A 14,600-nucleotide genomic window follows, 5' to 3' on the forward strand; every position below is an offset into this window, starting at 1 on the left:
TGGCCATTCTTAACAGTATATCGTTCTTCACATCTTGACGGAAATTTTTGGTGAGCAGATATGTCCGAACATCAAATCCATGCGTTGCGAATTACATCAGTTGTCATTTATGAGTTTGTATATAGGTAAATAGTTATAAGGTTCAAATTCGCGTGCTTTGCGCATGCCAATCTAATTGCAGGGTCGATTCATCATGATCGCCCAGGTACGAATAATGCCTGAATGAGATCCCAGACGTTCGTAGATCAACGTTCCCTTAACGGTCATGTCGCTGAACAACAACTGGCTGCATGCATCGTTATTGGAACGCTAGCTACTTTAGGATTCTCTTGTCCCAGACAGGTCGTCAACTGTGGAATTGTTTGGCCAGTCACGACGTCTGGCGCTCAGTACACTCTCAGTAGAATGCATGAAAGTACTTTTCGTTGTGGCATCCATTTATCTTGTTATACCCCAGTATCTCCGATATTGTCTAACTGGCGTTGGAACAGGTTAGCACATTGGATCTCCTACTCTTGGATTGGAGACAAAAGCCCAGAGTGACGGTGAAGTATACCGACAAGAAAAATTGGCTAGAATTGGCAGCTAAATATTGAGTAGACAAGTTCAGCTAAGTACCCTGAAGTTGGTTGGCGTGGTATTGGTATTGCAGCTTGGCGGCATTGAGCTAGAAGCTTAGCTATGACAACCCCCGTCAACGATCAGACGCCGTGACGCGTCAAATTAGCCCGGCCGAATCTCGAGGTTGATCTTCATCCGCTGAAGCAGTGATTTTACAATGTCGTCCCACAAACTTCCAAATGTGCCGTCATTACGCAAGCGCCAGCTTCTGCTCGAATTGTACGCTCGCCTTGGAAACCATTGGCTTCATCGCTAATCGACAACAGCGCCAGCTTGAAGCGTGCCCCTCCACCAGGGATATACGTGACCATCAACAACCCGACCGATCCGACATTCTGGAGCGGCGTTCTGTTTGTGCAAAAAGGTACTTTCATGCGATCGCATCCAGCACTGCGGCAAGTGTTGACTTTGACTGCTTTGACATAGGCCCGTATGCTTCGGCAATTCTGCGCTTTACGATCCGATTCCCTCCCTCTTATCCCGAATTACCTCCGCTTGTCGTTTTTAGCACCGACATCTTCCACCCCCTGATTGTGCCCCTGACCACCTACACGTTTACGACTGGCTCGTCAAGTGAGGCTCCGGTTAGCGCGACGGATGAGGAACGGCTACCGCCTGGGGGTTTCAGCCTACGGCACGGATTTCCGCATTGGTTTGGACGCGCGCAACGAACCGCGTCGAGCTCTGCGATCTCATCCCGCCAGGTAAGCGGCAGCAGCCCGGCTCATGAAGGCCGTCAACAGTCGGCTGGCGAGTCTGGCGAAGATGAGAAGGAAGAAGGCGACGGTCAATCGCGCCCGCCATCCAGCGAGAAGCAAGCACCGCGCGTGTCGCCAGCGCCGGCCTTCGCTCCTTACCACCAGACTCAGCGGACTGTTCCGGTAGTGGAACTGCTCAACTATATTCGATCAACCTTTGATGACGAAACCGTCCTCGATTCTCTTCCGTTCGATGCGGCTGGCAACCAGGGCGCGTGGCATGCCTGGAGAGCGCACCGCAACCCAAGAAGTTCGCGACGCGATGCTGGGATATCGAGAACATCGACGCCTGATAGTCAGGCCAAGAAGAGCACGCCGCAGACGCGCCCGCCTGGCGAATGGAACTGGGAAGGCGTATGGGCAAAGCGAGTGCGCAGCGGAATTGAAGCGAGTCAATCGGATGCGATGCTCTTTGGGCACAGTCTCCGCAGTGATGATCCGGTATGTAGCCAGATATCAGTTCGGAAGAGGAGCCCAGCTGACAATAACAGATTCGATTCTTTCCCCTCGACGAGGCCGGCTTGAACAGTATCAAAGAGAAGATGATACCCAAGACAGAGGCTGAAAGTGACGCTCAATGATGGCTATCTAAGCTTGATACCCTTTCTGTTCTGTTATATAGGCTCGCCAAATGAAGCAAGTACGCCTGGGCTGCGCCTTCCCCATGCAAACTAAACCACCCGAACAACACGATCGCTACGTCCTCGGTCTCTGACAATGCCACTTCTCAGCCAAACCATGAACAATCATAATGTCTTTTGATGCCGCCAAGCTGCGGACCACGGTCCTAGCCATCTCTCTCGTGATCGTCCCCATTGTGGTCCTCTTCGGCGTCGTCGCCATGGTCATCGCCTGCGCTGCATTCTGCATCTCTCCTGATAATCCGTCTCCTCCTTCTTCTTCCCACCATCTGCAGGACCAGCTTCGCCGGCGTCACGCCTGGCATGATCTCTGGATCCAGCCCATCGTCCTTACTGCTGGTGGTTGGCGCGATTCGGACGACAGCAATGATAATGGCCGCGGAACTTCGCCGCGGCAGTCTACCTCAACGGGGGGCAGTACCGATTGCACTGAAGCGTATATAGAGCATCGGCTGCCTGTTGAGGGGCACGAGCATGTTTAGTTGTTCCGGACTTGTATGTTTGCTATGTTATGTTTTGCCCTTTTCTTCTTGTATGTTTCTGACGATTTGTTCGGTGATACAAGCATCGCGCGCTGAATACACTGAACGGGCATATGATCGGGGGTGTCAAACTGGGTATGGCGTGTTTGGTTTGAGCTGAAGGTCTGTACAGGGTGGAGGATAATGCGTCATGCTCTTTGTTTGGTGTAAAACTGCAAGCTGCTTCGTAGTGAAACTTGCGACGCAAGCTTGTTGTGGCTGCATCGTTTGGCGAATCAGACGTTAAATTTGCATGGACTGCGTGTTGGCGATATGTAAGGGCCATACTGCGTAATCTTATTTGGACGAACAGAAAGGCAGGCAAATTTCAATCTCTAACACAATATGTTCATTCATTATTTGTTCAGATGACGTGTCATTATTTTTACATCATGCCTCGGCTTCTTTGGTTGCCGGAGCGGCATTCTCCTGGCGAACCGTCCCAACTTTCATCTCCTCATCGGTCGACTGACTATCCTTCAGGCCAACCTTTGTCTCACTAAAGGCATCAATCGTATCGCGGTATGCCGGGAAAAAGTTGACCGCAACGGCATACGTAAACGAGCCGACGAAAAAGATCAGCGGCACGAACATGGCCGTGCCGGTGCCGTAGCGGTCAGCCGCGACACCCAGCAGCGGCGGCACGACTGCACCACCGGCGACACCGCCGACGATGAAGCCGGAGCCGCGCTTCGTGTGGCGACCCAGACCGCGCATGCCGAGGCCGACGATGGTCGGGAAACAGATAGACTCGAAGAAGAGGGTCAGGTAGAGCATGGCAATACCCGTGTTTTCGCGCTGCGTGATAGCCGGCGCGATGAAGACGATGCACATGGTCATGTAGATGCCAAACACAATGCGCGGGCGGAACCAGTACATCAGGAAGACGCCGATAAAGCGGCCCACGGCGAAAGACGCCTGGGCGCCGGCGAGCAGCTTCGAGCCGACGGAGGAAGAGGTGTCGGAGCGGGTTTCAGTCGCGTAGTTAATGAAGAACCTAGTCGAGTTTAGTCAACGCCTGAGGGAAAACATTCGGCCGAGACAGCTGTACTCACCCGGCAATTGCAACCTGTGCACCCGTGTAGCAGAACTGCGCAAACGACGCATGGAACAGCTTCCATTGCTTCCAGAACGGCTTGTCTTCCACCTCAATCGTTTCTTGTGTCTGCACGGCCATATCGGCATCCGTGACCTCGGGGATTGTCGAGAAAAAGAAGACTAGCGCCAGGATGAACACGAAGACCGCAATGGCCAGGTACACCCATTGCACGTTTCTCAGAGCTTCCTCGTCGCTGAAGGTGAAGAACACGTACGAGCCCAGGACGGGGGAGACGACGGTGCCGATGCCATTGAAGGCCTGCGAGAAGTTGATTCGGAGTTCGGCGTACTTGGGCGGGCCGCACACTAGCCATTGTCAGTAGGCAGCTTGTAGGCAGGGTTTTCAGGGGGCTATGCAGGCATACCGGTGATGTACGGATTCGCGGCCGTCTCCAGCGAACCCAGGCCATTGCCAATGATGAAGATGCAGGCGCAGAAGCCGCCAAAGCTGTGTGCCTTGATCGCGGGAATGGCCAGCAGACCGCCGAGACCTTGTGCATTGTTTAGTCCATGATCTCTCACGGCGGGCCCAATGCAACTGACCATAGAGGAAAAGCCCCCAGATAAAGACACAGCGGTAACCGAAATGACGAAGCAGCCAGGCGGCGTGGCCGACGGAAGCCAATGGATAAGCGCTGCCATGGTTAGTTGCTGTTCGCCCCCCTCCCGTGCTGAGTGGCATCCCCTACCCGAAATATGCTGCCTGGATACCCGATGATCGGGCGCGGGTAATGTGCAAAGTATTCTGGAAATGCTTGTTCAACGTATCAATGAGACCGTATGAGAACCCCCAGAGGAAAAACAGAATGGTGACCAGGCAGACCGGGTAGATGGACTGCCTCAGGGTAATCTCGGGCTTGTTTGTGCGCTCATCCCGGGCGCGCAGGGAGCGCTTCTTCCAGAATTCCTTGCTCAGCATGATTGCAAGACTCACGAGGCACTTGGGGAGGCGACCTGGAGCTGAATCTCATCGATTGGAGGGCGGCCAGGTCCATTAAATAACGAGTGGCATGCTCGGGATAATATTACGTTCAAAGGCCGAGATAGATTCCTCTTTTGAGTTCAGGTTATTTCGAAAGAAGCAAGTCAATTCGAACCCTAAATTGGATCTAACCTAATCAACAGGCCTTCCATTCGTGAAACCCGACTGGGTCGCCTTCCGTGCCACGGTTGTATCGATATTCTGGAAGGCTTTTTGCGACGTCGATTGCGGGTTCTTGCAGTGTTGATTGGCTCTGACTACCGAAAGTGACCCATGCAGACGCAGATCGCTCATTTCTACCCGTTGGGCCCCAGCCACTAAAACTGATGCCTCAGGCCGCCCATTTGCCATCCCCCGCAAGCCTTTCCCCGTCACTCCACAATCTTCCTCGGTTGCCAAGCCGCCTCCATATGGGGGGGTGTGTGTGGATTACGGGGTAACGCTTCTCCGTATTCCCGAACAAATGTCCCGCCACAAGCCGCGCCTCGTATTGGCCAAAATAAGCTAAGACCGTGCAGATGCAGAGAAGTAAAATCCCAGGAATCTCCCGTCGGGAATTTTTCTGCGCGCGTTTACCCCAGTTTCTCCAGTTCTCCGCTGTTCGAGAATCATGCCAGAAGCTGCACAAGCCGAGCCGCCTCGGAGCTCTGTTCTCCGCCGGAAGAGGACCTGGAGAGCTTGCGATCGATGCAGTACCTCCAGGACACGATGTGACGGTGCATGTCCTTGGTTAGTGTCCCCGCATGTGATGGAGTAGATAGAGTGGGATCATGCTGAGTAGAGCTCTGCGCAGTCGACGATGTTTAGGTTGTGCTCTCAGAGTCGATAATTCTAGCTGAGCGTGCAGTATCGCCAGGGTATGATGAAATTGAAGCTAACATTGGGCACGCGACAGAGTATGGCTACGCTTGTCACTATGATCGTCCCATCAAAAAACGGGGCCGCACTCGTCGAGTTCCCCATTCGCCCTCCGCCGGAGGAACAGATCGAGCGCCAGCACGGAATCATTCGGACCAAGACAATGCGAATCATGAAGTTCGACAGGAATCTGCATCGCCCAGTGCGCACTCGCAGCAGGGCGATCGCTCGATCAGCGCGCTGCGCGGACTCAGCATCCCGGATCTCATTGATCACGGCGCGCCATATCCCCTGCGTGCCTCCCTGAACAATGCAAATCGCAAGACCGAATCGCAATGCTCCCCATCCTACTTTGACCCGCCGGTCCTTCATCGGCCGTTGGATTCGTCGAAATCGCCGGCCAACTCGGCAGGGCCTCATCGGCAAGCGGTCAACGGTGAGATATCCAATCGGTTTGGATACCGATGCCTCGAGCCGCTGCTTCCGTACCTGAGCGACATCATGCCAGAGGAAATCGCATACCAACTCTTTGATGTATTCCTCGTCGATCCCGGCACGTCACTTTTTCGCTGCGCGTCGCCGTATATCCTGACGCGGGTCTTTCGAAAGAAGTCGCTTCTGCACCCGACGAACCCGCGGCGACTGTCACCGGCTTTGCTGGCAATTATCCTCTGGTGCTGTGCTCAGGAGGCCGACATTCCCTCCCTCTGCGCGCCGGGATCAAGGCTGAGGGTCTCCAATGCGCTGTACCAGCTCAGTTTGACCCTCATTGCAAAACGCGACCGCGATATGCGAAGATCCGACGTCGCCGATGCTGGAGGACAGCCTCCTGATCCGGACGTCCATAGAATTCCCCAGCCGATACAACATGAGGATCAGACCGAGCTGCTTGACGATGTTCTCACATCGATCCTCCTTTGTATTGTAATCTCTGGCGGGGATTTCAAACCGGATTGCATGTCCTGGTGGGATCGGGCTGTCAGACTGGCCATGTCGATGGGTTTGAATCGGGAGGATGAGAACAGAACCCCACCACCAACATCACTGGAAGCTATTGAGCACCAAGAAGAACGACGGCGCGTGTTTTGGCTGCTCTACTGTCTTGATCGCCATCTAGGGCTCTCGTTTAATCGCGTCCTACAACTTCCAGATTCTTGCTGTCAAGTCTACGGTGCGTTTCACATTTTTTGGAGTTTTCTTGTGAAATCAATGCTAACAAGACCAGCACCCTTGCCTGAACATATCTGGGAACGGCTCGACGAATTTGAAAATGCTCTTCCTCCGCGAGTCTACGGCCCACCAATGGTGGTTACCGGGACAAGTTTCTTCGAGTATTTTCTCCCTCTGATGGCGATCCTGGGCGACATCATCGACCTGCACCACCGCCGCCAGCACCCACGATTCGGGATGCTCGATGACGGGCCTGCGGTGTCCGTGATTGAAGACATGCTCGCCCAATGCCAGGATAGCCTCAATTTCCTCGCGCAGGAAGCAGCGCATAAGACGTCGCATGAGGAGGCCACGCACACGCGCATCGTCCTCGCCTATAGCACCCATATCCTGCACGTGCTCCACGTGCTACTGCACGGGAAATGGGACGCGATCAGCATGCTCGACAACGAGGATGACTGGATCACTACGCCAGATTTCTCGATCTGCGCGTCGCATGCCATCGCTGCGTCCGAGGCTGTGTCGACCATCCTTGAGCTAGACCCAGAGCTGACTTTTATGCCGTATCTCTTTGGTATTTACCTCCTGCATGGCAGCTTTATCCTGTTACTCTTTGCGGATCGGATGCCGCAGCTTGGGCCGAATCAGAGTGTCGAGTTGGCGTGCGAGGTCATTATCCGTGCGCATGAGGTGTGTGTGGTGACGCTAAGTACAGAGTTTCAGGTATTGTCTCAACCATATTCGTGTTTTCCCGGCAGCTTCCGAGTTTTGCTGACGGTTCGCAGAGAAACTTTCGCAAGGTTGTCCGCTCCACGCTGTATAGTGTCCGTGGAGAGGATCAGGAGGAACACAAATTGGCGCGTCGGAAAATTCTGTCGCTGTACCGATGGACCAAGGGAGCGAGAGGATTGGCTATCTGAAGGCTTGTCTGACTTGAAGTTGTATACATATGATATATGACGATTGTAATTAACTTTGATGTACCTGGGTCAATAGTCGGTGGCATTTTGCATGGTAACGCTTGCCGAGCTTCAGCTCAGATTCTTGTCATGACAGCAAATTGGCCCGTCGCGTAAATGGTCGGAATTAACGAAGCCATCCAAGTCGCGGGACAACAGTTTCACCTCTTTCAGGAACACTAAGAATAAGCGAGGGTCCAAAAAATATTTGGAATATCAAATATTATCCATCGGATATAACGCCGACCGCGAACCACTGCAGGGATGGATGATCGGATCGCTCCTCCCGTCGGCAAAATGAATCGGATCAGCCCTAGGAAATCTTCAGCATCAGGAACATCCCATCATCGAGTACCGATAACCGAGATAGCAGCCTAGCAGCTAATATAACCCAAATCGCACTCCCTGTCCAATTCTGAATTCCAAGCCCTTTCGCCAAGTAGAATTCCAAAAGTAAAAAAAAAAAAAAAAAAGAAAAAAATTGAAACTATGTCTTCAACAACAAATTCCCTACCTCTTCAAGACCAAGTCTTCGCCGTCACTGGCGGCGCAAGTGGTATCGGACTTGCAACCGCCAAACTTCTGCATCGCCGCGGCGCCTCGGTCTACATTGCCGACATTGACGACGCCGCCATCGCCGCCGCGGAGGAATATTTTAACGGTATCAAAACGAACGGACACATCGAAGAGAATAAGGCGAATGGAAACGGGATTGTTGTCGCGAACGTATGCAGCAACGGAGAGTGTACTACTACTGGCAAGGTCAAAATTACCAAAGTCGATGTATCAAAACGAGCCGAAGTCGACGCATGGATCGACTCAATCGTGGCAGAAACTGGCCGGTTGGACGGCGCAGCAAATGTCGCCGGAGTGATCGGGAATTGTCATGGGATTACACCTGTCACAGAGATGGAGGATGAGCAATGGGATAAGATCATCGCGGTGAATCTGACGGGAATGATGTACTGTCTGCGGGCAGAGTTGCGGGTAATACGGAATGGAGGGTCGGTGGTGAATGTCTCGTCGATCCATGGGCTGAAAGGTGCGTCTGCTCTTCTTATGGCGTATGCAGGGGGGTGGGGTATTGATCAGTGCTGACCTGGCTCCTTAGGATTCGCCCGCCACGCAGCCTACGACGCAAGCAAGCATGGTGTAATCGGCCTCACCAAAGCAGCCGCAATGGAATGTGGTGATCGAGAAATCAGAGTGAACAGCGTTGCACCGGGATCCATCTACACACCTTTAATTCAAAAGGAGTGGGATGCAAGAGGTAGGCCCAAAGATGCCCCGTTTAGTGAACCCACGGCGTTCCGCAGACTTGGTACCGCAGAGGAGACGGCGAATGTGATTGCCTTCTTGTTGGGCCCCGAGAGTACGTTTGTTAGTGGAAGTGTATATTCTGTTGATGGAGCGTGGAATTGATGTTGTACATATTGCATTCTTTGCATTGGGTTCATGTCGTGCTTGGTTACTTTCTATGATTTGATGCACATAGACGAATTCTGTCTGAAAGGATTTCAAACGCAAGAATACACGAGTCTATTACACGATCTATCTATTCCTATATCCCTTTGATTGCATACTCCTCTTCTTTAGAGGGACACAAACAATATTAATGAACATGACTTTGAATGGTCAACATTCTCATCACCGACCGGTCATTGAAATTCAAGCAGGCTAGGGCGCATACGGCGGAAGGGCCAAGGGAACAGGACAGGGGAGGCGACCGTATTTGTCGAGCTTCCTTGTTTTGTTTCTGTTTGCTTGTTGTTTTGCTATGCCGTGCCGGCAAAGTGTGACAACATGTCCGTTACATGATCGACAAACAGGGGATCAAAGAAAAGCACGCAACTGACAAGGCCAGGTCTTTTAACAAAAACCGGTATGACAAGGGCTGATAAACCACGTGATGACGATTGCCCTACGTTAAGTCACGTGATTAGAGGTGTCACGTGGTCGGAGTCGGAGCTTTGCTGGAGAGTTCACCGGCCAACATATTTTAGCCGGCTTATGTGTGGAGTAGGTACTCCGTAGTTCAGTTTCTTTCCTCTTTCAGTGCAATCAGAGTCCATTGAGGCTAGTCAGTTCACAGGTTATGAGCCCTCGCGGTTTCACCTAGGCTTGACATGCTTCAATCTTCTTGTCTTTGCGGCATTCACAATGGCTCACCAAGGCGGCATTGACCTCTACCAAGCCCTGAGGGCTGCCCCTCCCTTACTCGTAGGTTCTTCACACGAAAACCCGTGCTTTTCTACTCTCTTCTATCGAACAAACCCATCTGCGCGAACTCTTCTGCTGTTACCTTTGACCAACTGCCACAATAGCCAGTGACTACTCTTTCGGTTCCAACAATGCTCCCCTGGGCACTTCGTTGCAGCTCGAGGATGCCACTTCGCCCAATTCATCCCTTCAAAAACTCGAATTGAAGAGCTGGACCTCGTTTCAGGAACTCTTCAGGGATACCAACGACGTTGCAAATAGCATTGGCTTCTATATTGACATTCGCCTGAATTCGAACAAAAACGCTGAGGGAGTGATGGGGGACTATCCTTACGAAGTGCAGAACGTCACTGCACATGCGGCCATCGCAAAACACCCGAGCATTTCTACATGTGCCGGCTCGCCCCTCAGGGCACACGCAAGGCGGCGCCGTCCTACGCTGAACATACGCTGCAACCGGGAAGGGAGTCCTGGAATTTCACAGATCCAACACCCCTCCTCCTTTGAAAGCACGTGACATTGTGCGCTAAACACATGCACACACGATAGCAAGCAGCGCATCTTAAAACGAGAGTACTCTCACGTTCGTAGTCTGATCCAAGACTTCAAATTGCTCAAAGGTCGACAGTCGCCGCCTCTGATGACACTCATTGACTCATGAAAGCGAGGGTGGAACATGGAGATTCCTCCTTGGTTCTGGTCAAGAGTTCCGTTCAAGTGAAACGGTGAAGAGTTTTGATACTACAGTATTCCCTAGTCGCACGCTGCACTATACGGAGTAGAGGCTAGTGATTTCCCGATTCCAGCTCAGCGGGAGAAGTGAAATCAATCCTTCCCTCCATTGGGCTTTTTCTCCGAGCCTGCTACAATCTTTCGGGTTCTGCTACTCCTGACGAAATGTCGATGGAATTTCTCCGCCGGAGCTCGCAATCAGCTTGAGGAATATTCACTCCAATCACTGTCATATCCAGCTACCTCATTCGCTGCCTCTCTCCTCTTGTGTAGGCCCATCATGGAGAAATAGCCGTACAATGGAGGAATGGGTTCATGGGCACAACGGTTGCATTAAGCACTTGGCAGAACAACCACTGGAGACGTCTGCATGCGATGAATCATTATCGTTGCCAATTGACTCTTCTCAGTTCGAGAAAAGCACTGATATTCGATGCGATGAATCATTGATAGAGGGGATCGATGCTGATAAATGGTGAGGGGCATGACGTCAATAGGAAAAGACCCTTAGAGAACTAGGACAAAACAGGTTAGTGTAGCCTTCAATCAGCGAATCAGATTGCGACCGCGTGCTTGGCTCGGACCGCAAGCCGAGAGCCGAGTGATTACATAAGCTATTTCGCAAAGACTTTCCGTTCCAAGAGGGGGAAAAAGACGAGGGAGCTGAGAGCATGGGTCTGGATGATAGATCGGGGTTCTCGGCCTATCCACCCTGGCACCAGCATTTTTATCCCGGGATGGCGCTGGATCGGACTGCCTGATGGGGTATCATCGCGGCAGTGAGGGAGGTCGACATGCGGGGTTCCAGTATCCCAACGTCTTTTGCAAGATCATTACTTCAACTCGTAGGAAGACAGCTGAAAACTGAAGGTCGCCCTTATATCAGGACCGGAATTGCTCCTTCAACCTGGAAACTCTGTTTTCCCTCTTCCACTTTTCGTCCATACCATCGATCCACCGTGACTATGACTGGAAAGCTCGAGATTGAACTTACCGCGCCCAATGGGAAAAAGTGGGTGCAGCCAACTGGCCTGTTTATCAATAATGAATTTGTTCCCGGCAATGGCGGTACAATCACGTCGATTGATCCTGCGTATGTAATTCTTCTACCAGCAGCTTTGAAACGGATGGGCTAATGACCGGCCTAGGACCGACACCGAAATAGCCACCGTCCATGCCGCCAGCGAGGCGGACATTGATCGCGCGGTGCAGGCCGCCAAGGCCGCGTTGAAGCATCCCTCGTGGAAGAAACTGCCCGCGACGGACCGCGGCCGACTAATGCTTCGTCTGGCTGATCTGATCGAGGAGAATAAGGAGATCCTGGCGACGATCGATGCTTGGGATAACGGCAAACCGTACGCGGTTGCCGTCAGCGAAGACGTCATTGAGACGGCTATGTGCATTCGATATTACGCCGGCTGGGCCGACAAGGTCCACGGCCAGACTATCAGCACCACTCCGGAGAAGTTTGCCTATACGATCCGCCAGCCCGTCGGCGTGGTTGGCCAAATCATCCCCTGGAACTACCCGCTTGCCATGGCTGGCTGGAAGCTTGGTCCGGCCCTGGCTTGCGGCAATACGGTCGTGCTAAAGCCAGCAGAGCAGACACCGCTTAGTGCGCTCGTCCTGGCGCGCCTGATCAAGGAGGCTGGCTTCCCTCCGGGCGTCGTGAACATCGTGAATGGCTACGGCCGCGAGGCAGGCTCCGCGCTCGTGCAACACCCGCTTGTAGATAAGGTGGCCTTCACTGGTTCCACTGCCACGGGTCGTCAGATCATGAAGATGGCGTCGGCGACGCTGAAGAACATCACGCTGGAGACTGGTGGCAAGTCTCCGCTGCTGGTGTTCAGTGACGCAGATCTGGAGCAGGCAGTTAAGTGGTCCCACCTTGGCATCATGTCGAACCAGGGTCAAATCTGCACGGCCACGTCGCGGATTTTTGTGCAAAGGGATATCTACGACAAATTCCTCGAACTGTACAAGGAGACCATCAAGACGACATCGCGGGTCGGCGACCAGTGGGACGAAAACACATATCAGGGCCCGCAGGTGACACGGCAGCAGTACGAGCGGATCCTGTCATATATTGAAATCGGCAAGCAGGAGGGGGCCAAGGTTCTGTGCGGCGGAGAACCATACCGCGACGGCAACGGCAGCACCGACTACAGCAAGGGCTTCTACATTGCGCCGACGGTGTTTACGGACGTCAAGGACTCGATGCGCATCCAGCAGGAGGAGATCTTTGGACCGGTGGTCACAATCTCGCCGTTCGATACGGAGGAGGAGGCCATTGAGCGCGCCAACAACACCACCTACGGTCTGGGCGCAGCGGTGTTTACGCGCGACATCCAGCGCGGGCACCGCGTGGCGGCGGAGATCGAGTCAGGAATGGTCTGGATCAACAGCTCGCAGGACAGTGATATCCGGGTGCCATTCGGAGGAGTGAAACAATCGGGCATTGGCCGCGAGTTAGGAGAGGCTGGATTGGAGGCGTACACGCAGATCAAGTCGGTGCATGTCAACATGGGAACTGTTCTGTAGGCAAAAAACCTCGACATGAAGGTGTACGCAAAATGATATTATTTCGATTCATAATAACTACTTCGAACTCACAGTCGCAGTTATGTTGAGGTAAAATGGCGGTCATTAACAGCCTGCGAGGATGACGTAGGGACGATGTCAATGGCCATTCCAATTGAGTGTCCCCAAAGTAGGAGAATTTGAGGAGCAGAAGCTGTGTAAAGGAGGGACTCCGGACGGGACCTTAACAGAAGTAAGCATTACCAAAACTGGCAGGTGTTAGTTAAGCGCTAGGCAGCAGTGCGGGCGAACAGTAGAGTACTGTTAGAAATGATAGCACACGCAAAATAACCATCAAGAGTAAGTCGTGGAACACAATGCCCGAGTTCAAAAAGGTCGCCGTATTTGGCTCGGGACAAGTCAGCCGCTCCATCGTGAACGCCCTAGCGCAATGTCACAAACAAGAATTCCATGTCATCCAGGTCCTTCCACCGTGGCATCAACCACCAGATGGGCAAAACGAAAACAGTATCAACAGCAGTGACAGCCGCAAAGTCGAAACATATTACCTAGACGTAACGCGCGCTTCCCAAGCGGAGCTGGTCCCCCTGCTAACCGGCGTGGACGCCGTGGTGAGCACGCTCGAGGGGGCCGCACTGCGGGCACAACGAGCTATCCAGGACGCTGCGGCGGTGACGGGGGTGAAGAGGTTCTACCCGAGCGAGTTTGGGATGCATCATATTTATAATAAGCCGGGGGATGACCTTGGGTATTTGCATCCTGTATGTAGTGCCTCCTCCTTCTTTCACGCCAACAACTCCAGAGAGCTTAGTAGGCATATTATGGGCAGATTTGGAATCATAAACGCCTCGCCAACGAATCCGTTGTCAAACATCCTGCCATTCTCTCCGGCGCAATGACCTACACGCTCATCGGCTGCGGGGAGCTCTACAACCAAGACCGCGAACCTGTCTGGTGTCCCTGGACGCGAACTGACGTGCCCATCTTTGAGTTCCCCGTGGTTGGTGGCATAAAACACGCAGTGGACTTTACGCACACTGACGACCTTGCCGCCTTCGTTGTTGAAACCCTCTGCTCCGAACGGTCGGGTTTGGCAAACAATGCTATGCTGAACTTTGTCAGCGATCGGATCAGTTACGACACCATCGCGCGGCTGTTGGAAAGGTATGCGCGAAAACCGGTGCGGTTTGTGCACTTTCCCGAAGAGGAGTGGCATCGAATGATGGAAAACCCCGCCGTGGTGCCGGAATGGCACAAGACCTGGCTGAGTAGGACGGCGTTCCCGTTGGATTTTCGGTTGTTGGTTCGTGGAATCCAGGGGCAAGGGAGGTTTACGTATGCTCCCGGCCAAGTGCATAATCATCTCTTTCCGGACGTGAAAGTTACCACGTTTGAAAAGTATTTGAGTCAGAAGTTTGCTTCGGAGGACTCCAGGATGAGATGAGATGATATATTTCCCTTTTGACATGCGCAAGTAGGATTCAGACCGAAAAATAAGT

The 14,600-nt window shown here is 52.8% G+C and overlaps 7 protein-coding genes across 7 annotated transcripts; 6 read left to right on the forward strand and 1 right to left on the reverse strand.

Annotated features, from left to right (window-relative positions):
* Positions 1-778: 778 nt before the first annotated feature.
* On the forward strand, positions 779-1,960 carry VTN49DRAFT_2632 (uncharacterized protein; the record flags this gene model as incomplete). The annotated part of the gene is made up of 4 exons (XM_069410379.1): positions 779-840; positions 888-985; positions 1,048-1,820; positions 1,871-1,960. The coding sequence occupies 4 exons, from the start codon at positions 779-781 to the stop codon at positions 1,958-1,960; spliced, it is 1,023 nt and encodes a 340-aa protein (XP_069269190.1).
* A 170-nt stretch (positions 1,961-2,130) lies between these two features.
* Positions 2,131-2,502, forward strand: VTN49DRAFT_2633 (uncharacterized protein; the record flags this gene model as incomplete). Its single annotated transcript, XM_069410380.1, has 1 exon — positions 2,131-2,502. The coding sequence occupies one exon, from the start codon at positions 2,131-2,133 to the stop codon at positions 2,500-2,502; it is 372 nt and encodes a 123-aa protein (XP_069269191.1).
* A 429-nt stretch (positions 2,503-2,931) lies between these two features.
* Positions 2,932-4,558, reverse strand: VTN49DRAFT_2634 (uncharacterized protein; the record flags this gene model as incomplete). Its single annotated transcript, XM_069410381.1, has 5 exons — positions 2,932-3,538; positions 3,597-3,945; positions 4,005-4,130; positions 4,183-4,274; positions 4,329-4,558. 5 exons carry the CDS (start codon positions 4,556-4,558, stop codon positions 2,932-2,934), a joined length of 1,404 nt encoding a protein of 467 aa, XP_069269192.1.
* Positions 4,559-5,231: 673 nt separating this feature from the next.
* On the forward strand, positions 5,232-7,569 carry VTN49DRAFT_2635 (uncharacterized protein; the record flags this gene model as incomplete). The annotated part of the gene is made up of 5 exons (XM_069410382.1): positions 5,232-5,350; positions 5,415-5,428; positions 5,517-6,650; positions 6,705-7,372; positions 7,435-7,569. The coding sequence occupies 5 exons, from the start codon at positions 5,232-5,234 to the stop codon at positions 7,567-7,569; spliced, it is 2,070 nt and encodes a 689-aa protein (XP_069269193.1).
* Positions 7,570-8,097: 528 nt separating this feature from the next.
* Positions 8,098-10,345, forward strand: VTN49DRAFT_2636 (uncharacterized protein; the record flags this gene model as incomplete). Its single annotated transcript, XM_069410383.1, has 3 exons — positions 8,098-8,650; positions 8,720-8,980; positions 9,933-10,345. The coding sequence occupies 3 exons, from the start codon at positions 8,098-8,100 to the stop codon at positions 10,343-10,345; spliced, it is 1,227 nt and encodes a 408-aa protein (XP_069269194.1).
* A 1,180-nt stretch (positions 10,346-11,525) lies between these two features.
* VTN49DRAFT_2637 (uncharacterized protein) lies at positions 11,526-13,101 on the forward strand (the record flags this gene model as incomplete). The annotated part of the gene is made up of 2 exons (XM_069410384.1): positions 11,526-11,653; positions 11,709-13,101. The coding sequence occupies 2 exons, from the start codon at positions 11,526-11,528 to the stop codon at positions 13,099-13,101; spliced, it is 1,521 nt and encodes a 506-aa protein (XP_069269195.1).
* A 356-nt stretch (positions 13,102-13,457) lies between these two features.
* VTN49DRAFT_2638 (uncharacterized protein) lies at positions 13,458-14,545 on the forward strand (the record flags this gene model as incomplete). Its single annotated transcript, XM_069410385.1, has 2 exons — positions 13,458-13,862; positions 13,931-14,545. 2 exons carry the CDS (start codon positions 13,458-13,460, stop codon positions 14,543-14,545), a joined length of 1,020 nt encoding a protein of 339 aa, XP_069269196.1.
* Positions 14,546-14,600: the final 55 nt, after the last annotated feature.

Source organism: Thermomyces lanuginosus, assembly GCF_041956635.1.
Source record: "Thermomyces lanuginosus strain ATCC 200065 unplaced genomic scaffold VTN49scaffold_27, whole genome shotgun sequence".
Classification (NCBI taxonomy): Eukaryota; Fungi; Ascomycota; class Eurotiomycetes; order Eurotiales; family Trichocomaceae; genus Thermomyces; species Thermomyces lanuginosus.